Below are 20608 nucleotides of genomic sequence, written 5' to 3'. Positions count from 1 at the left end.
GGGTCCCTGAAAGAGATATACCACTTACAAGAGCCATCACACTCAGAGAAGTCAAAGCTATGGTTCCCAAGCAGGTATTTATACTGTAGTTTATAGTTCCTCTGAGTCCAGATGCAAATTTATTAATCATTTTTACCTTAAGTAGTGTTGCCTAGTAACATAGGTGGCATACCTACTTCCATCAGAGCTAAGAGAGTTAACTGAAGGTTAAATGCAGAAAAGGGAAAGATTTTAGCTCTACTTGTATTATCCGTAGTATTTTCCATAGCCCTTTTCATTTGGAAAGTATTCAATAATAAACATTTTGCCTCCTTTGATATAGTGTGTTAACTCTTTATGGCAGAAAAATGTGAAATAGGAAGAGGGGTTGAGAGGAAGGAAAGGCTGGAAAGGTAGACAAGGACTACGAGATTGTTCAAAACACTGACTTTCATACTAAAGTTCTTGGCTTTTTATCTTGTAGGTGATTAAGAACAAAAAATATATAAGTTTTAAGTAAGAATTGCACTTTGGAAGGTTGTTTTGACTGTAGTGTGGAGAGTGGATGAGAGGGGATTTAGACTGGAGACTGGTTGGCTCATTTCTACTTAATATTTGCCTGCCTTTGGGGAGATATTTCTTCTATAAGCATAAAGAAGGGCTACTCAAATCTGTGCTCTACAGGAGTTTAGAATTGCTGGGTAGATTCAACGTGGTCCTTTGTAGAGGCTTCAATCAGCTTGTCCAAAATTTCTTGCCCCCCTCCCCCAGAAATTGGGAGTTTGAGAGGACTACTCTGAACTGCCTCCTAAGAACCATGGATTATCACTAAGAAATTCTGCCCTCCACCTGATACTCATTTGACTCACTAGCATGTCTTGTTTTGCTTTTTGCTGGAGTTAAGGGATAGAACAGTCAGTGGATATTTTTGGTTTGTTTTTAGGTCTAGTTTTAGGGCATGCCAGGGAGTTTCTTTAATGGTTAACTGGTTTAATTAACATTTGTAGTGATTAACTATTTCTAATTACGAGCAGCTGAGAAACAGAGTGCTACACATTTTTCTCCTATTGATTACACTGCCCTTTACTGCCCTTTCCTTATCCGACTTACACTGTTCTAATATAAATATACAATTTATAAAATATGATTGGTCCTGCAGCAGAATCAAGTTGACCTGTGATTGGCTTATTATGGTTGCAGAGAATGCAGGCAATTTTGCTTGATTATATTTGTGTCTAGAGAGTACTGATTGATTACTTTTCCCCCCTCATCACCATAAAGCTGCACAGAAGACAAACACTTGCTGGATTTGGTTCAGGTCAGTAAAAGACAAAATTACGGTTATCCACACTATTACTTTTTATGGCAGATAAGACAGTTGGGTGTCTCAGCAAGTGCCAAAGAGAAAATTAACAATGGTGTGCCATCATCTTTACAGCGTAACAGTTTTCATCCTTGTGCCACAGCAAATGTGTACTTAAATTCACAAAACCTAAGGCGTGGATGGCAAGGAAATCTTTCTTTTTCACCTGTCATCGAGTCAAAGGGCTATTTTAAAAAATAAATGTTTTGTTATAATCATGCTGTGGTCTTCATAGTATTAACTGTGATAAGTCTTATAGATGAGTTTGGGGCTAAAAAGGCCATATATTATTAATTTAGCTGATTTTAAAATATATATCTTTATTGATTTCAGAGAGAGGAAGGGAGAAGGAGAGAGAGAGAGAAAAACATCAATGATTAGAGAGTCGTCATTGATCGGCTGCCTCCTGCAGGGCCCCTACTGGAAATGGAGCCTGAAACCCGGGCATGTGCTAGCTGATTTTTAAAATGTTGCTTGCTCTGCAACCAGATATTAGTACCGATAGGGAGTTGAGGGATGAAAAAGTTATTTTAATGTTAATGTGGTTCAGCACTTTGCCCAAAAGAAATAGTGACGGAAATTGGGAGAGAGCCAAGTGGGGGGAAATCTATGAGACATTTGTACTTGGTGAACAATTGCCATTTTGACATTTAATTATGATGAACTTAACAGTATTTGTTTTATTAGGAGTGATGTGTTCTTTAATTACTCTGTGTTGTGGGGTTTTTTTAGTGCCTTATTCGCTTTAAGTTTGGTCAGATCTTATTGGTAAAGAATTTAAGGCTGCTCTACTACTCTGTCCTAGGTATCTAACCTTGTACAAATCAACTATCCTCTGAATGTGCTTCCTCATTGAACAGTGGAGGTAAATACTACTCTGTCTCTTTACAAGGTGGTTCTGAGTTGCAGATAAGAATACTTTGAAAGCAAGAAGCAGTGTGGTGTACTTGAAAGCATATGGTATGTAGAGTCAGTTCTGGTTCAAAATGAGCCTTGCTAGTCACTAGATATATGTAACCTCACTTCGCTTCAGTGTCCTTATCTGAAAGGGGAATGACCCTGTTTACCAGAGTTTTTGTGACAACTGAATGCCTCAATGTAAAGTATTTCGCATATTATCTTGCACATTTAAGCACTTAGGAAACAGCTGCTGTTATGAATCCAGATCTTTGCTAGTACTTGTGCGTGCTACTTACTTAATACCATTTTACTGAAGAGTAAACTAAAGATCAAGAAAATAAAGTGATTTGCCCAAATTATACAATGAGCTGATGAGTGATTTAGCTATTGGGCTCTTTATGTTGTATCACTTAGGCTACCATTAATAAGTAATAAATGTGAGAATATAATAGCAGAAGCACTCTCCACCAACTACTGCTGAATAGACTCAGAGCTCTAACCTAATGCTTCTCTTTCCTCTGTAAAATGTACTTACTGGTCCCAGGGGCCAGCTGAACACTCATGGCTTAGTAGGTTGCTCTGTAGTAGACTGGAAGGTACTTACCAGAAGTTAGCTGTGTTTATTCAGAAACCTGTTTTTAACAGTTACACTTGTTATAATAATTATAAAACATTAGTAAACATGTAAATTAGTTTAAAGAAAGAAGAATTCTTTCTTTGAAAATTAAGTTGAATTGAAAATTAAGTTGAATGCTTTGGGACATCTCAATATAAGTGAGTTATTAACAAATTTGCCATCAAATTGGATAACTGTAAGAAATGAGGGTGGGGAATTATCAAAGTCCGAAGCAGTGCCTGTCAATTGTCTGTGGATCAGCTAACTGGTGGTTAGAGCATTAGTGGTTCTCAAGGAAATAAGGAGCTCACACCAGATTGTAAATTAACTACATTCCTAAGCACACTGTTTAGTTCAGCTGTTTTGTTCATGCTAAGACATTCTCCTGAAGTAAGCAGTGCATTAATTTACATCTGGCATAAGCTTTTTATCTCATGGTGGACAGACTACTGGTCTAATGGATTCTGTATTCATGTTCTTTCAGAAGTGCTTTTAAGTTCTTTCTTCATTTATAGAAACCGTAAGTGGAAATCATAGATGATGGATCATTGTGGGCATGGCTTATACAAGAAAAGACCCAAACTCAGTAGGAGACCCATATCAAATAAACAGCATTAACCCTATATGAAAAAAAATAGTAAATTAATTTGTACTTATGTGTTTAAATTAAAATAAAATATTTAATTATATGTAAGTATAAATTTTACAATTACAGGTTTCTCCCACTATCCAGAAGTAGAGTATATCCTATGAAACCTTTCTAAGCTGAAATGGCGTAAGGCAGCGATATTCAACCAGTGTGCTGCAAGAATTTTTAAAACATGCAATACCTGACTGTTTAGTCAGGGGCACTGACCTCTTTTCCCTTAGATTGTCAAAAAAAAAAAATGACAACAGCCAACACAACAATAGCTGTCTGGTGTAAATGAATCAAAATTATACCTATTTTTTGCCAGATCAGCAAAAAATACATTTTTTGATGTGCCACAGAATTTTAATAATTAGTTTATGTGTGCCATGAGATGAAAAAGGTTGAAAATCACTGGTATAAGGCAAAGAAGCAATTACCACTCATTTGTATGGAAAAAATTGTTGGTGTTCCCAGATACAAAAAATAACTTACCAAATTTTACCAAAGAATACATAAAAACCTAAAATAACACCAACATACAGTGAAAGCAGGGATGCACAAATAAACCGAGATGAGGCACAGATGCTCATAGACACAGTTCAAAGCCCTGGCGGCTTGATGCTGAGATGCTAAGTGTGGTTCCTAGGGAAAGAGCTTGGCAGTGCCACTCTCGCTGCCGGGGGTGCCACAGCCTCTATAACAGCTTGCAGCCAACAAATGCTGAATGCTATTTTTCACCTTTCTTTGTAAAAGTGAAAATCCTCTTGGGATCTCTTTCAGTTAGTGAAAATATGTTCTAATGTAGGTCTTTCATAGAAGCAAAAGTGACATGAAGTGAACTTTCAAAAACTGGGGGATACCTGTACTTTTTCTTTTTTGTTCTTTTTTGTTAATCCTCACCAGGGGGTGTTTTCTCCATTGCTTTTCAGAGAGAGTGGGGGGTGGGGAGCGAGAGAGGGAGAGAATCATTGATGAGATACATCAACAGGTTGCCTCTGGCACACACCCCTACCAGGGGGCCAGGAGCAAACCAAAAACTCATGTACCCTTGAAATTGAACCTGGGACCCTTTGGTGCAAGGGCCAACGCTCTAACCACTGTGCAACACCAGCCAGGGCGTGACTTTTTCTTTTAATGAATCATCAATAGGTTTCATCTGACAAGGGGGCTTTTACTATACTCAGAGTTCCAACTTGACTAGAAATATATCTTTGACCCCTGTAGCTATTTTAGCTTCCTGTTCACGCACCTGTGTATCTTTACCATGCTGTATTGTAACTTTTAAATTGAATGTCAGTTCTTGTATTCTAAGTGCCTTGAAAGCCATAGTCCTTTCTGTAACCTTCATGGAGTTCTAGTCTAGGAGAGAAGGCAGACATTAAGTAATTTCAATGAGATTATTGAGTTATCTGAGAAGTAATTTGGGATGCTATATGCTCATATACCAAGGAGACACTATTTAGTTTAAAGGCTAAAATTTAGTCCACTTACTTTTTTCATCTTGATTTCATGTAAGTATATATCACAGTGCTTTTAGGGTACACAAAGAAATTGAATCTCTATATTAGTGGCTTTTACCATGAAACTGTACTTCAGTTTTCATTGTATATCAGAGTTTTTGACTGCTGATTTTTAATCTACTATGTAACTAACAAAGCTAAATCTCTTAGCTTGTTACAAATGAATTTAAATTATTTGCAAAACAAGACAGAGTTAATATCTGTAATGTAGAAAGAGCTTCTAGGTAGTCATAAGGAAGGAAAAAAAAACAGGCCAAGAGATAAATAGTCAAAGAGTATAAATACATAGTTCAGAAAACTAGAAGTCAAACTGGCTAATAAGCCTATGAAAATATTCTCAAGCCCAGTAGTCATCTGGAGTTAAAATAATTATAATAATACTCATTGTTGACTATCGGGCCTAAGAAAATAGAGTAAAAGGGTATACTCACTTTAGTTTTGGAAATGTGAATTTTAGGAAAGTAAGCTATGCATTTAAATATAAAATACACATACCTTCAACCCAGCAATTCCATTCCTGGGGATAAATTCCATAGACGTAGAACCTCACAGGTATTTTTATTTCAACATTATTTTAATAACATAAAACAAAAACCTGAAATCAATTCAAATGCCCATTAGTAAGAAGATAATTTAATAAATTGCATTTTACATTTATGAAATATTATGCAACTGTTAAAAAGATCACATATATATATATACATATATATATAATTGAGAAAAGCAAAATGCCAAAAAGATATATACAATACCATGTCTCTTTTATAAAACAATAATAAAACTATATGCATATATATAAGTTTATATATGATTTTATAAACATGAAGAAAGATGTGAAAGGTTTTACACCAACCTGTCAACATCGATTACCAGGGAGAATGAGTGGAAGAGGACTGACAAAACAAAGGTCTCAGTCAAAAAATAGCCGGACCGGTGTGGCTCAGTGGTTGAGCCTCGACCTAGGATCCAAGAGATCACTATGCGATTCCCAGTCAGGGCACATGCCCAGATTTCAGGTTCGATCCCCAGCAGGGAATGTGCAGGAGGCAGCAGATCAATGACTCATCATTGATGTTTCTCTCTCTCCCTCTCCCTTCCTCTCTCTGAAATCAATAAAAAATAACTATCTATCTGGTCTATTCAGGACAGCTACTACATTAAAGAGGTCGTATTTAATGTATATCTTAATATCATGGTGGAAAGGGTCTTTGGGCCCTCGTGGGAGTGGGGGCATGGTTTAATATTTTAACAGTCACATCTCCTTAAGTTTTTAGATTTCTTTGTATTATGTTGAGAAATGTCTGGCATCTCAGTGACGTTCCACTCTAGTTCAGTTCAACAGTCAACCAAACAATAGAACAATTAAAATCACTTCTAGCTATTAAAGCTAGCACATTGTAAGTAGAATCTCTGGTAAATGTTCTCATATTGATAGATTGAATCCAATTAAAAATTACATTTATATAAAATTGTATTATCAGAATATAGTCTTCATTTGTAATGTTGATTTATTGTCCTTTTCTCTGCCAGAGTGTAAGTTTAAAACCTCTTTTAAAAAGATCTGTTTGTTTTTCATTTTTCTATTTCTTGTGGTGTCTTGTACATATAAATACTTGGTAAATACTTATTTTGAATGAAGACATCAATGGCAAAACCATTATGAACTACTGCAGTGGCAATTCTTCATTGTGTGGATCTGTACCATGCATTGCCAGGTGTGTACCATCTCTGGCCCCTGCCCACTCAATGCCTGTAGCACTCTTTGGTCATCCCAACAACTAAAATTTCAGCCCAATTTCCAGCACCCCTTTTGGGACGCGGGGTAGGGGTGGGGGGTGTTGGTGTTGGTGCTGTCCTTGTTGAGAACCACAAGGTTAGAGTAATTGAAGTCTTTCTAAGAGCGGTAGTGCCTATGCCAAACCTGGAAGGATGAGTAGGATTTTAAAACTACAGAAATTGGGATACAAACAGTATATAAAAGAGGGAGCAACATAACATAGACTCCACCTTGACAGATGAAGCGGTATGTCTATGTTGGAAATAAAGTGGGATAGTAGAGCAGAGTGAGAAGGTGTTGATAAGGAGTCTGACAGAGGCGAGAGGAGAGGGAAGTGTCATTTCACTCTTTAGTGCATCTTGCATACTACTGCCAAATTAATTTCCTAAAACACTGCTCTGTTCAGCAGCCCACATGATATTGCCTGCTTGTCTTTACACCTTTGCTTTGTGCTCAAGGCATTTTATCTCATCATATTCATCCAACTTTATCTCTTACTCCCCTTACAATTAATTAGGTATGTGATTAAACTAATATTTCTCCCTTTCTTTGTCAATATGCTCACTTCATGCTGTTTTTTAAATGTCTTTCTTCCTTTATAAAATGTATCATCATTCTGCCTATTCAACTTCCTGCTCGTAGAGGCCTTCTCTCTAATAAAACTGGCCCATACCATCCCACACCATCCTGGTGGCTCCTGTCTTTCTTATAGTGTTTATGGTTTGTCCTACAGTATTTAGACAAAATTGTATATGGTTTTTCATGCCTCTCATTCTTCTTTCTATGGGTAATTTTGATTCTCCTAAAGAACTATGTGAGGTTAAGATATATAGATATATGCCTTGCGATATATTTTAAGACACCAAAACAGCTTTTTTTTCCCCTCGGTCAGTTGATAAAAGGCATTGCCTTTTGAGTGGAATATTTGATATAGTATTAGATATTGAGTACCCTGAAAAGTGTTTTTTGTATTTAAATTATCAAATATTTTTGTTTCAATAACTGGTTGTAATTATTTTTGAGAGTAGGAATCAAGATGCATATACATGCCCCGCCCCCCAATGCCTAGAAGAGTGTCTTGCTCACAGTAACCACTCGATATTTTACAATTTGATTGTATTTTACTGATTTTTATTTGCTTTATCAATTTGCCTTAACTTTAACCATGTTTAGACCATCATTTTATTTTGCTAACAATAGAGGGTACCATTAGGATGCCTATACACCCCCAAAATAAGTCCTATCTCAGTCCATGGTAGCTTTCTTGAGCCACACTTTCCTTTTTCTAAGTAGTGTCATAGAAATTTGGTATTATACAAAATTATACCCCACTCCTGTTTTTAGAGCAATATTGGTTTCATGTTATTTAGTTGAAGAAGAATTAAGTGCTGCCATATTTTGATCCTTTGTAGTTTTCAAACTTTTTCTTCTCCTTTTTCTTTGCTCAAATGAAATCCTACCCACGATCTTACTGTAGATGATGCTTGATGGCCAAACCACCTCCATCTGATTTTCAAAATCTGCTTCACATCAAACTCCTTTGTTCGCCTTTACTGAAGGAGAAAATAGAGGTGGAAAGCAACAAACTGGGGCCTCACCTTTGTTCCCTTCCTCCCTCCTCATCCCCCATCCAAAGAGCACAGCTTGAAAAAAATCACTGTAACTCATCTAATTAAAAAATTGCTTGTTAAAAAACTATTGTGATACCTCACTTAGGAACTTAGTATAAAAATAGAAACACTTTCATTTTACAGTGATTTCTAAGTACAGAGGAAAATGCTCTGGAATAAATTTCTTGTTTCAGCAATAAAAGAGTTAATATACTAAGCAGCAGAGACTGATACTGCCAGGGATAGTGCTTTCTGTCTCCCTCATTTGTGGTTTAAGGAAGGGGGGTAGTGTTCTGCATTTGAAAGGGCTTTAATGAATGCTGTCAGTGTTTGTGAGAGCTAATGGTCAGTATGGGAAAGGAGAGCAGGGGAAAGTGGTCTAGCTGCTTCAGGATAGGTGGATGAGAGTTTGCTCTGATTGAACGGAATGTTCCACCGTGTTTCATCTTTATTCATTATCCTTTGTTCTTTATAATCTGATATAGTGGTATAAAAGTAAGTGTAGATATATATGTGAATGTGATTTATTTTCCTTTCAATCTCTTTATTGTGTACAGCAGGGCATATACTTCTCTTGTCTTGGTTGGATGCACAAATCTGTGTGCAGTGCTTTTTGCCCGTTGCCTAGACGATCACTTGGTTTCTCTGAGGATGTCTGGTTCTCGTAAAGAGTTTGATGTGAAGCAGATTTTGAAAATCAGATGGAGGTGGTTTGGCCATCAAGCATCATCTCCTAATTCTACAGTTGACAGCCAGCAGGGCGAATTTTGGAATCGAGGACAGACTGGAGCAAACGGTGGGAGAAAGTTTTTAGATCCATGTAGCCTACAATTGCCTTTGGCTTCAATTGGTTACCGAAGGTCCAGCCAACTGGATTTTCAGAGTTCACCTTCTTGGCCAATGGCATCCACCTCTGAAGTCCCTGCATTTGAGTTTACAGCAGAAGATTGTGGCGGTGCACACTGGCTGGATAGACCAGAAGCGGACGATGGCACTAGTGAAGAGGAAAATGAGTCTGATTCCAGTTCATGCAGGTTGACTGTTTCCTTACTGTTAGGCATGGGGTGTGGGGGCATATTCTCTGGAATGTTTAAAAATAAGTTATTATTATTTAAAATCTATGAATATATGTGTATATACCTAATACATACACATATATAATATCTTGGTATGCATATGTGGTACTTTTGTTGGGATTTTTTAAACATTCTAATATTAATTTTAATTCTGTAAAATTATAAAGACAGCAAATAGCATTCTTTTTGGAATACCTTGTGTTCCATAAATAGATCTGGCTCTGCCTTGAAAAGACTGTATAATAGCAGTTTTATGCATCATTGCCTTGCAGTTGCCTTCATTCTTTTACCTTCCTTAATCATAGCAAAACTATTGAAGACATTTCTATCATATAAATTTTTATAACATTTTAGTTTACAACACATTATAGAGTCATTTTGGATCTTAATGAAAATGAAAGGTTTTACAAGGAGATAACACTGTAGTTGCCAGTAATTTTTTTACACGATGTAGTTGTCAGTAGTATGTTTTTATGGTTATTTCTCTTTGTCTTGTCTGTGTTGCAGCTCTCCAGACTAATACAAAGAATCCAGTAACATGTCTCTTTCTAAGATGACAGCCACTAATTCCTGTTACCTTCACTTCACCGAAAATTGTGCTTCTTAGGGAAATGAGGGACATTCCTTCAGGAGAGTTTAAGGGAATGTAGAGGGGCTAGATTTGGTCAGCTGGTCCAAGGGGGGCAAGAAGAAGGGGAAATGAGTTTGAGGAGAGAAAATAAAAAATTGGTAATTTCATATTGATTTATCCATATTCATCCTTGGAACCTGGCTTGATCTTGAACTGGATTTTCTTACTCATGAGTATAAACTACTGTAGCATATTATGTAACAAATTAGAACATGAAAGTCGCCTTTCTGATTCATCTACACGCAAATATTTCCAAATATTTAAAGGCACATATAGCTTGTTATTTATCTAGTTTGATTATGGATTCTTTATCTTTTAAAATTTCTTTGCAGATTTTGATAACACTTGTAATTTTTATGTTGGTTATTAATGTAGGAGATGGAGACAAAATGAGTTCATACATTCAAATATACCTTAGTTAGGGATGTTGACTGCCTTCTCTTCTAACCTTCAGAACATTGAATTGTGAACTGGGGTATTAGAATAATTTTAAATATGGACCAATCAGCTATAATCATTTATGGAATGTAGAGAAGGGAATATCTTTACATAGGTAACTAGTGTATTTAATTTTTTAAAATTTAAATTAGTTCATGACTTGGCATTATCTGAGAATAGAGGAAACTAATAATTTTAATATGGAGATCAATTGAGTTAATGTATTTTCATTGTTTTGATTTACCATTTTTGTGGGAAACCAAAGAATAATTATCTTTCCATTTAAAAATCAATACAATGTATCAAGAATATTTTAACAAAATTAGACAAAACAAACCATTCAGTTACCAGCATAAATTATAAAAATCTTAACATGAATCTACTACTTGGAGAGATGTTACATATGTTTGTATAAAATTTATATACTTATATAGTCTTGGAAAGGTTATACATACATTGGTTACTAAAATCTACTTCCTTACAACAAAGGTAGTTTTACATACCTAATGATTACTGAAGTTAAATTAACCTATTCTTTAGTACCCATATTGAAATATTATCTTGTTAGTATACTTATTGTGAAAGAAAAAGGTTGTCTTTTTTTTTAACTGAGATTGCTATGTGCATACTTCTAAGAATATAAAACTGGTATTTTTATTTATAGGAAATGTAAATATAAGAAAATGATGTTTTAAAAAATCTGAAATAAATGTAGTTGTTAAAAAATTTTAGTCAAGAAGATTGATAAATAATAAAATGGTAGTAAATAGTTCACATCTGCAGTTACCAAACTATTTCTAAAGTATTATTTCAAAAATAAAATGTACTTAAATATCTTTGATTTTTAGATATGAAACGGGAAATGTGTCAGAGTAATTTAATATTCCAGTACTTTAAAATTTCTATCTTGACGTCTTATTGCAAAAAAAAAGGAAAAAACAATCTAGATTTTAGAAATGTCATTTGTGTGTACACGTCTCCATTTTTCTAGATTAAATATATCTACTTCTCACATCTTCCTTTAGTCCTCTGGCTCTGAGTCTTTGATTTTTGTCATAAGGGTAGATACATTCATTTGCCCCCAGCTTTTTGATTAAGTGAGCAGTCTCTCTAGGTGGTTGCCCTTCTACTATAAACAAATCAAAAACTATCACTATTAATGTCAAAAGAAGCTACACTGATATTCATCAAATCTTTGTATGTCACTTGGGAATGATTCTTTTTCTTATATAATATTTGCAAATAATAAGAAATATATAGCAAACATTTTATTTGAGTATACTATAGATTGATATCTTAAAATATTAAAGACACAATGGGAAATACATATGACATATGGAGAATTTCTTATTTAGGCAGTAATATTTATTATTAAGACCTCAAAACTTAGACTGAAATTTTCAGTTATTAGAAAAAGGGAAGACCACTGAGTGGTACATACACAGACTCATAAGGATTTAGGAGGCAGCATACGTTGTTAGTATGTTTGATCAGTTGTGTTCTAGCTAGGAGAAGTATTTGCCTGAGCGTTAGACTTGTGGTAGTTCCTGCTTAAGGGATTTAAAAGTTTCTCTTCTTTTAACTTTGATCTTGGGTCTGTAGCCTAGCCACCTTTTCTCCATGAGAGTCACCTAAATCATTATGTTGGTATTAAAATACAAATTTCAGGTTTTTTACACCATGAGGAATTTTAGACCCTATATAACAGAGTTGACACCTTTTATGTAAACTGTAGGTTGCTAAGAATTTATAATTCATGATGAATTCTTTGCAGGGTCAGCAAGGTTTACATGTGGTCCACTATGTGACCATAATACAAACACAGTTTACATGTACTTCACTTGATTTGCCAGTTTTGAAATTCTGTAATTTTTGACATTTTTAATTGGGGGAAATTCATTTCAAATTCTGTTTATAAAGTTAGACTTTAATGTCAGACTACTTTTTAGTCAATAGGCATAAAATGTTACTGTACTTTACAAACATTCAAAAATAATTATATACAATAATACAGTTAATACTGACTGGGTGCTTACTGTGAGGCACTGTTATAAGTAAGCACTTTAGTATGTTAGCTCACTTAGTCTTCACAACAGACTTCTGAGTTAGATTGCTACTGTTATGCTACTGTAAAAGGAGGTTTTACAGTTGTTTTTATGGAAAATAATACAATAATTAATAAATAATAATACAAGAATAAACTGTTTTGCATACTCACAACTGTAAACTTCCTTTTGCCCCACCTTGTATTCTAATTTTACAGATGAGGCCAATGCAGCACACAAAGGCTAAGTAACTTGCTCAAGGTTAGTAAGTAAAATAAAACTGCACTTAAGAAAATAAATTTTATATGTTTAGAACAGTTTTAGATTTATAGGAAAATTGTGACGATAGTATATAGTGAGTTCATATATACCGCATACCCGGTTTCCCCTATTATTATTATTAGTATGGTGCATCTGTTACTATTATTGAATTAATATATTGATACCTTATTGCTAACTAAAGTCCATACTTTATTCAGGTCCCTTAATTTCTGCCTAATGTCCTTTCTCTGTTGCAGATCCTATCCAGGATGCCATGTTACACTTAGTCATCATGTCCCCTTAGTCTTCTCTGGGCTGTTGCAGTTTCTCAGACTTTCCTTGTTTTTGATGACTTTGGCAGTTTTGAGAGTACCGGTCAGATGTTTAGTAGACTGTCTTACCTAATTGGGATTTGTCTGATGTTTTTCTCATAATTAGACTGGGGTTGTGAGTTTTGGGGAGGAAGACCGCAGAAGTAAAGCACCATTTCCATCACACCATTTCTAGGATGCATACTACCAACCTGACTTACCACTGTTGGTTTTAACCTTGATCACTTGGAAATTTTGAACCCAAACGATTAATAGTAGATTTCATGCTTGCATTCCAGCAGGGAGTTCTCTGTGACCATTCATTTAATCACCTTGCTCAACTTGGATTAACATAATAGTTAATGATTGATTTTAACCGGTATCACCTTCTGTCCTCAGTTAATTTTCTTAGCCTGGTTCTTGAAAATGGCAAACCTGGCTGCTTACAGGTATATTGTCTTGACACAGCCACAGCTCTTTATCCACTGTCTGAAGACCCGTCTTATTGGTTGCTTGCTACTCTGTGCTTCAACTACAGATATCCTTGAACTCTATTTCTTGATCAGGTGATTTGCTATTCTTTGACTCAGCCTGAAGGCATTTAGGTCCCCCTCTTCATAATACCTGCTTTTCTCTAGAGCCATTTCCTTTGTCTTACTTGACCCTATTTATGTTGTCTCTACATCTCCTTGTTTAAACCAGTGTATTCTGGTTCAGTTTGAAATTAAAATTTTCTACACTTCCACAGGAAAAATATTTTGTTTTCAGAGATGGCAAAGAAGTTGAACTATAATGTACTTGTATCTAGGACAGATGTATGGCATTGTCTTCCCTCATACATATATACCCAATTAATATTATGGATTCCCTTGACATAAGCTATGGAACCTCTCCCTAGAAAACACTGTGTGTGTGTGTGTGTCTGTGTATGCATGCGTTGTATATGTGCATGTGTGTGTGTGTTAAATATTTTGTACACAGTTCAAGGAGTTCATGAACCCCCTAACACCTATTTGTATGCTATGTCAATCACCATTCTTAGTTTTAAGCAACTGAAATTGATTGACTGATTTAAACAGAATAAGAATTCATTAGAATCATATTATTCCTAGAACCACTGGGAAAGCTGAAGCAGCAGCTCAGGAAAAAAGACAGGCACTACAGTTGCACAGCTGGTCTTTATAACTCCAAATACTTAAGGCAGAAGAACCTATCTTTATGCCACTTATTGCTTATATTTTATTTTTATACAATTATAACTGGATAGTGACATTTTACGTTTTTAGAATTAGATGTATTAGTCATGAAAGCAATCACACATACACACACCACATATACACTTGTATGCATATAGCCATATAAGTTGGTCATTTAACTGTAGAGAATATAGTAGAGATTAGGCTAAAATGATATGACAAAAAGATTCAAAAATATAGCAGCTCAAATAAGATGGAAGTTTATTTCTCTGTCACCTATCAGATGGGCAGATAGGTCTGTTTCACAGGTTCACTCAGAGACCCAGATTCTTTCCATACTGTTTCTCCATCCTGTAAGGTGTTTTCCTTTCTTTATAGTCAAAGCTTACTCAGCTCCCTCTCTGCATTCAAGCCTGTGGGAAAGACCAAAGAAGGAAAAGGAGGACATTAATGAAATAACACAAGTTGGATATATCAGTTCTGCTCACATTCCTAGTCACATGGCCACAGCTCTTTGTAAAAGAAGCTCAGAAATGTAGTCTCTACCTGAGTGTGTAGATGTATCCAGCTAAAACTCATTACTGTGGTACAAGTGAAAAGGTCAGGGGTTCAACAGAGTGCAAGAGGTGAAAATAGCTGAACAGAACTCTTCAGAATTCTTTGGGTCTAATTTTTCAATTAGTTCCCCCCCCCATATTACATTATATTTTTATCATAAAGACATTGGAAATAGAGATAGGCAAAAATGAAAAAATACAAATCACTAATTATCCTGCCACCCCAAAATAACCATTAACAATTTAGGGAAGTGTACTTCCAGTATATTTTCTATACATACATAATAAAAAGTATGTTTTTAGAATAAAAATTTGGCCCAGCCACGCGTGGCTGAGCGGTTGAGCGTCGACCTAGGATCCAGGCAATCAGGGTTCGATTCCCAGTCAGGGCACATGCCCGGGTTGCGGGCTGCAGCCAATCAATGACTCTCTCATCATTGATGTTTTTATCTCTCTCTCTCTCCCCTCCTCTCTCTGAAATCAATAAAGATATATTTTAAAAAAAGAATAAAAATTTGAAGCTTATTGTACATACAGTTTTGCAACCTGCTTTTTTTGTCCTAATATAAATATTAAAATTAGGACTCTGGTTGCAAAAGACAGAAATCCAACTCAAACTGACTTAAGCAAAAGCTATAAATTTTTGCTTCGCATAAGTAAATAAAAAGTCCAAGAATAGAGTCTAGCTTTAGACATGGCTGGATCCAGATACTCAAACAACTCCAGAAATCTGTTTATCTCCCTCACTAGGTTCTGTTTGCCTTTGTGATGGCATTTTTTCACGTATCAAAAAAGCCACTAGCAGCTTCAAGTTTTCTTATTATCACCTTAGCAAACTCGATGGAAAGAGAGTGACTTTTTAAAGAATACCAACAAACATCTTGAATTTAATTCTTATTGGCCTTGTTTGGATCATGTGTCCACCCAAACCAATCATCATTGCCAGGAGATAGGATACTCCTATTGGCCAGGTCTTAGTGCCTTGCTCACCTCTGCTGGGGGAAGATTCAATTCTGCCCCAAGCCAGGTAGACTGAGGTGGGATATGTGTGGTTTCCCAAAAGGTAGAGATGGGTCTGTTACCATAGAAGGAATCCTGGATAGGCAAAAACAATGTCCACTAAAATAGCTTTCCATGTCATTAGATATTCTCAAATCTTTTTAAATGGCTGAATCATCCTCCCATGCACAGATATAATTTTTGCTTGTTTAACCAATATTCTTTTTTTTTTTAATTTATTTACATGGTTTCCCTGTCAGAAACAACCTGTGGTAAACCAGCCCTGTAGCTAGATCTCTGTACATACAAATGATTATTTCCTTTGGATAAGTCTCAAGGGAATGCACATTTTTAGGGTTTTTCATTTGTATTCTCAAAGTCATTTCAGGAACATTACTACTATTTTAATTTTCACCAGCATTGTATGAGAGTGTCCACTGGCCCTTCCCCTTCACACTGGTTATTATTTAAGAAAATTTAATTCTTATGAACAACATTTCATTCTCTTTACCACATATATTCTGGCCACAGGACCAAGAAAATAAAAAACTTTTAAATTCCAAAATAAAAAATATTTGTTTTGAGAAGAGAAAAGGTGACAATATTATTTTTCCATGCCTCTTGTCATTTCTGTTTATGTAACTGCCTTGTCCTTTCCTTAAAGGGACAATCCCAACTCCTCTTCTCCTCACTCATTTAAACTCTAAAAAATATTTCACATCTCACCTGCTATTTGTAGAAATCACAGAGAAATATGTTTTAAACGTTCCATAAGTGGTCTATCCCAGTTTGATGTCCACTGGATTTACTAAGGCCATTTAAAGTAGGAAGTATGAAATTTAGTTATTAAACTTGATACATCATGTTGGGATCATTTTTTTAAAAGACAACCAACCAAACAGTATATAAAGACAAAAGACTGAGATTACAGGCCTTCTCATTGACCACTGAAAAGCAAGATTCTACTAACAATAGCTTAGTTTGATTGTGTACTTATTTTGTGCTAGGGCTATGCATTCATTATTTCATTTAACAATCCTCCCATGAAGAATCCTTTGAAAGAAAGCATTATGTATTACTTATTCCTGATTTGCTGTTGAAAAAGGTAAGGCTTATAGAAGTTAAATAACTTGTGCACAGTCACACATAGCAGTGAGGAATTAAACCAGCACTATGCAATAGAACTTCCTGCCTTGATAGAAATGTTCTATATCTGCACCATCCAGTTTGGCAGCCACTAGCCCCATGGGTCTATTGAGCATTTGAAATATGACTAGTCCAACTAAAGGAACTGAATTTTTAATTTTAGTTAATTTTAGTTAAAGTATCCCCATGGGGCTAGTGGCTACTGTATTAACACAGTTCTAGAAGCTTCCTAAAATGCTCTTAATAACTACATCGTTTCTATCCAGTTCAACCCTCCATACCAAATCACATAAGGGAAAGAAATATTAAGGAAGTATTAGTACTGTAAATTGCACAGAGCTAGAATATTAAAAGCAGTTTGACCTCTGTCCCATGGAAACCTAAAAGATTCTTGCTCTCTTATACCTAGTTAAGGAGCAGTCATGTAGCAGTCGACTTTTGTCTAAGATCCTTAGTCCTAATATCTTTTTCTTTTCTGTTAAATTATCCTCATTCATAGTGTACCATCATTTTCCCTTTGTGCCCTTGTGCTCACTGATGCCTGTGGGTAAAGTTAAGCAAGCGTTTCCATTCCTTTGTGAGTAGTTGGCCAATACTCTGAATGCCTCCTGATTCTGACTTTGTAACCAGCTATACCTCCTTGATCATTTTGGCCACTAGGGGGCTCAAATTTTCTCATCTGCAAAATAAGGGAGTTCAATTAAATGATTGCATGTGTTCCTTCTAGATGTAAAAATTCTGTATATAACTATTTGAATGCCTAGGGTCCTATAGTTGTATGGATATGCAGTAAATTATTTTTTAATAAAAGTTTACATTGTTAAAATGTATATGCAGAGAATTTTTTCCATCATCATTTATCCCCCCTATACCTTCTTCCACTTTCACCCACCCCTCTCCCTCCCACAATCACCACACTGATGTCCAGGTCCATGAGTTCTTTCTCTTTTTTTTCCTTTGTTGCTCAATCCCTCCACACCCCCTGCCTCCTCCCCCAGGCCCCCACCCCAGCATAAGAGCTGTCAGCCTGCTCTCTATCTGAGTCTGTCTCTATTTTGCTTGTTAGTTCAGTTTGTTCATTAATTCCACTTATCATTGAAATCATATGGAAACATTGGCTGCCTCCTGCACAGCCCCTGCTGGGGACTGAGCTGGGAACCTGGGCATGTGCCCTGATGGGGAATCAAACCAGCGACCTCCTGCATAGGTCAACGCTCAACCACTGAGCCACACTGGCTGGGACACCCTGAATGTTCTTGATGAAACAAGCTGGCCTGTAAAAATTTAGTGATGATAGTATTATAAAATTCTGTTGCTCTTCCCGAATTTAACATTGATTAGCATTAGTGTTTGATGGTAGCATTTCACTTAAGAAATAAACAGCCCTGTCTGGTGTGATTCAGTGGTTGAGCGTCATCCCATGCACCAAAAGGTTGCCAGTTCAATTCCAGGTCAGTGCACATGCCCAGGTTGCAGGCTCTATCCCCAGTAGGGGGCGAGTAGGAGGCAGTCAATCGTGGTTTATCTCTCACATTGATGTTTCTCTCTCTCTCTCTCTCTCTCTCTCTCTCAAAAATGCAATTAAAATAAACATTTTTTAAAATATTCAACAAATTCATTTTCTAGTCATTACTGGGAATTTAATCTAAAGTATAAGAAATGTGCCCAGCCGGGCATGGCTCAGTGGTTGAGCATTGACCTAGGATCCAGGCGATCAGGGTTCAATTTCCGGTCAGGGCACATGCCCGGGTTGCGGGCTCGATCAGTGACTCTCTCATCATTGATGTTTCTGTCTCTCTCTCCCTCTCCTTTTCTCTCTCTGAAATCAATAAAGATATATTAAAAAAATAATAATAATAATAAAATAAAGAATAAGAAATGTAATACAATATGTAGGAATCCTAGGAAAGAAGTACTTGATTTATTTATTTCACTTTATCTTGTCCTTGAAAGAATTTGTAGCTTATGAAAATTAGATGTTCTAATTTTCTCTCATCTTTAGATTATTAATACTCTTATAATCATTTGTCAGTATTTTGACAGTATAAAACTAAAACTTAATGTTATTGAAAAATGTTTTAATGTTTTTTGTTTTTTTTTTAAAAAAAACATATCTTTATTGAATTCAGAGAGAGGAAGGGAGGGGGAGAGAGAGAGATAGAAACATCAGTGATGAGAGAGTCATTGATCATCTGCAGCCCACAACCTGGACATGTGCCCTGACCAGGAATCGAACCCCGATCTTCTGGATCCTAGGTCAATGCTCAACCGCTGAGCCATGCCTGGCCGGGCAAATGTTTTAATGTTTAAAATTGTTATTCATCAAAGCCACCATTATTTGTTTTTGCTTATGTTTTCTGATGATTTTAAAATAGTTTCTAATTCTTATTTATTTATATAACCAACATATAGTTATACATTACTCAATACATTTTTTTATGTTAATAATCTTATATGTGAAGTTGAGTGTATTATACTAGATTTTCTAGGTCATTACACCAGTAATATTCCTATTATACAGTACATCCTTTCTAGATAATATATAATTTGCTTCCATTATTATTATTGACAGTTATCCTCCAAGAACATTTTTAGGGCCCATATTTGTTTGGCACTGAAAAGGCACTGGGCTGGGAGGATTTAGGTAGAAATTTGTATGCGTCAAGGAACTGCTAGCTTCCGAAACCGATAAATCTCAATCCAATGTGAGAGTTCCGTGAGTGCAGTCTTTGCGAGTGTTCTTATTTGAGGCACCTTCCATGTGTGCATTTTACCTCTTCCTTTATCTGAATCCTCAGTCCTCTTCATTCAACTCAGGGATAGGAAAAGAAAGAATGCTCTTAGCCACATTAGCCTGGAGGTGACACAGTTCATTCCATGATGAGACCACACCTATCTTTGAGAAAGACTGGGAAATGTAGTCTAGCTATAGTATTCCCAGGAGGAAAAGAAAATGCTGTCTTGTGAACACGTAGCAGTATCTGTGACAGCCCTATTTCTGCCTTGAACAAACTATGACTCCTGGCAAGGCACTTAATCTCCTTGGCTTCAGTTCCCTTTACTTTAAAAGAGCCAATGATTTTTTTATAAGGTTATTAGATATTTATATTAAGAAAATTCTCTTACGATATAGTGAGGCTCGATTCAACAAAGCATTTGTCAGAATCATAACATCCTTAAAAGTGAATCTGACGAGAAATGAGAACTAAGTTATGGCACAGTTGTTAGTGTTATACTTAATTGCATAGCCAACAGATGTTGATTACTTAATTCAAGTGATCTTGAAGAAAAGATCTTGGAAGGCGAAGGGAGGGTAATGAACTTATGATTTCAGTAATCCTAATGTTTTTAATTTTTTGCCATCAATAAATCATATTGAAAACAGAAATCATACTCTTCAAATTATAATTTGGAAATTTTAAATAATTCTTCAGTTAGGCCATCAAAGTCCTTAACCTGTAATTTAAGTTATAGTTTATTTGGGCTTTTGAAGAATGACCAGAGAATCAAATGAATTATTTATAGCTTGGTTTTTTATTATTATATTTTTCA

At 35.7% G+C, this 20608-nt stretch overlaps 1 protein-coding gene across 2 annotated transcripts in view; it reads left to right on the top strand.

The window, feature by feature from the left end:
• KLHL5 (kelch like family member 5) overlaps positions 1 to 20608 on the top strand; it is a 61672-nt gene that overhangs the window by 11771 nt on the left and 29293 nt on the right. Inside the window, exon 1 of one of the 2 annotated variants that reach the window (XM_016206463.2) lies at positions 8774 to 9430. The exons of the other annotated variant lie outside the window; for it this stretch is intronic. Within the exon in view, the coding sequence (XP_016061949.1) occupies positions 9048 to 9430 (383 nt within the window). The 5' untranslated portion in view covers positions 8774 to 9047. Of the gene's footprint in view, positions 1 to 8773; positions 9431 to 20608 lie in introns of those variants that run through there. 2 annotated transcript variants of the gene reach the window in all.

This window comes from Miniopterus natalensis, chromosome 1 (genome assembly GCF_054644295.1).
Source record: "Miniopterus natalensis isolate mMinNat1 chromosome 1, mMinNat1.hap1, whole genome shotgun sequence".
Taxonomy (NCBI): Eukaryota; Metazoa; Chordata; class Mammalia; order Chiroptera; family Miniopteridae; genus Miniopterus; species Miniopterus natalensis.
The sequence above is the reverse complement of the archived record's forward strand: the minus strand, read 5'-3'. Positions and strand labels throughout refer to the sequence as shown.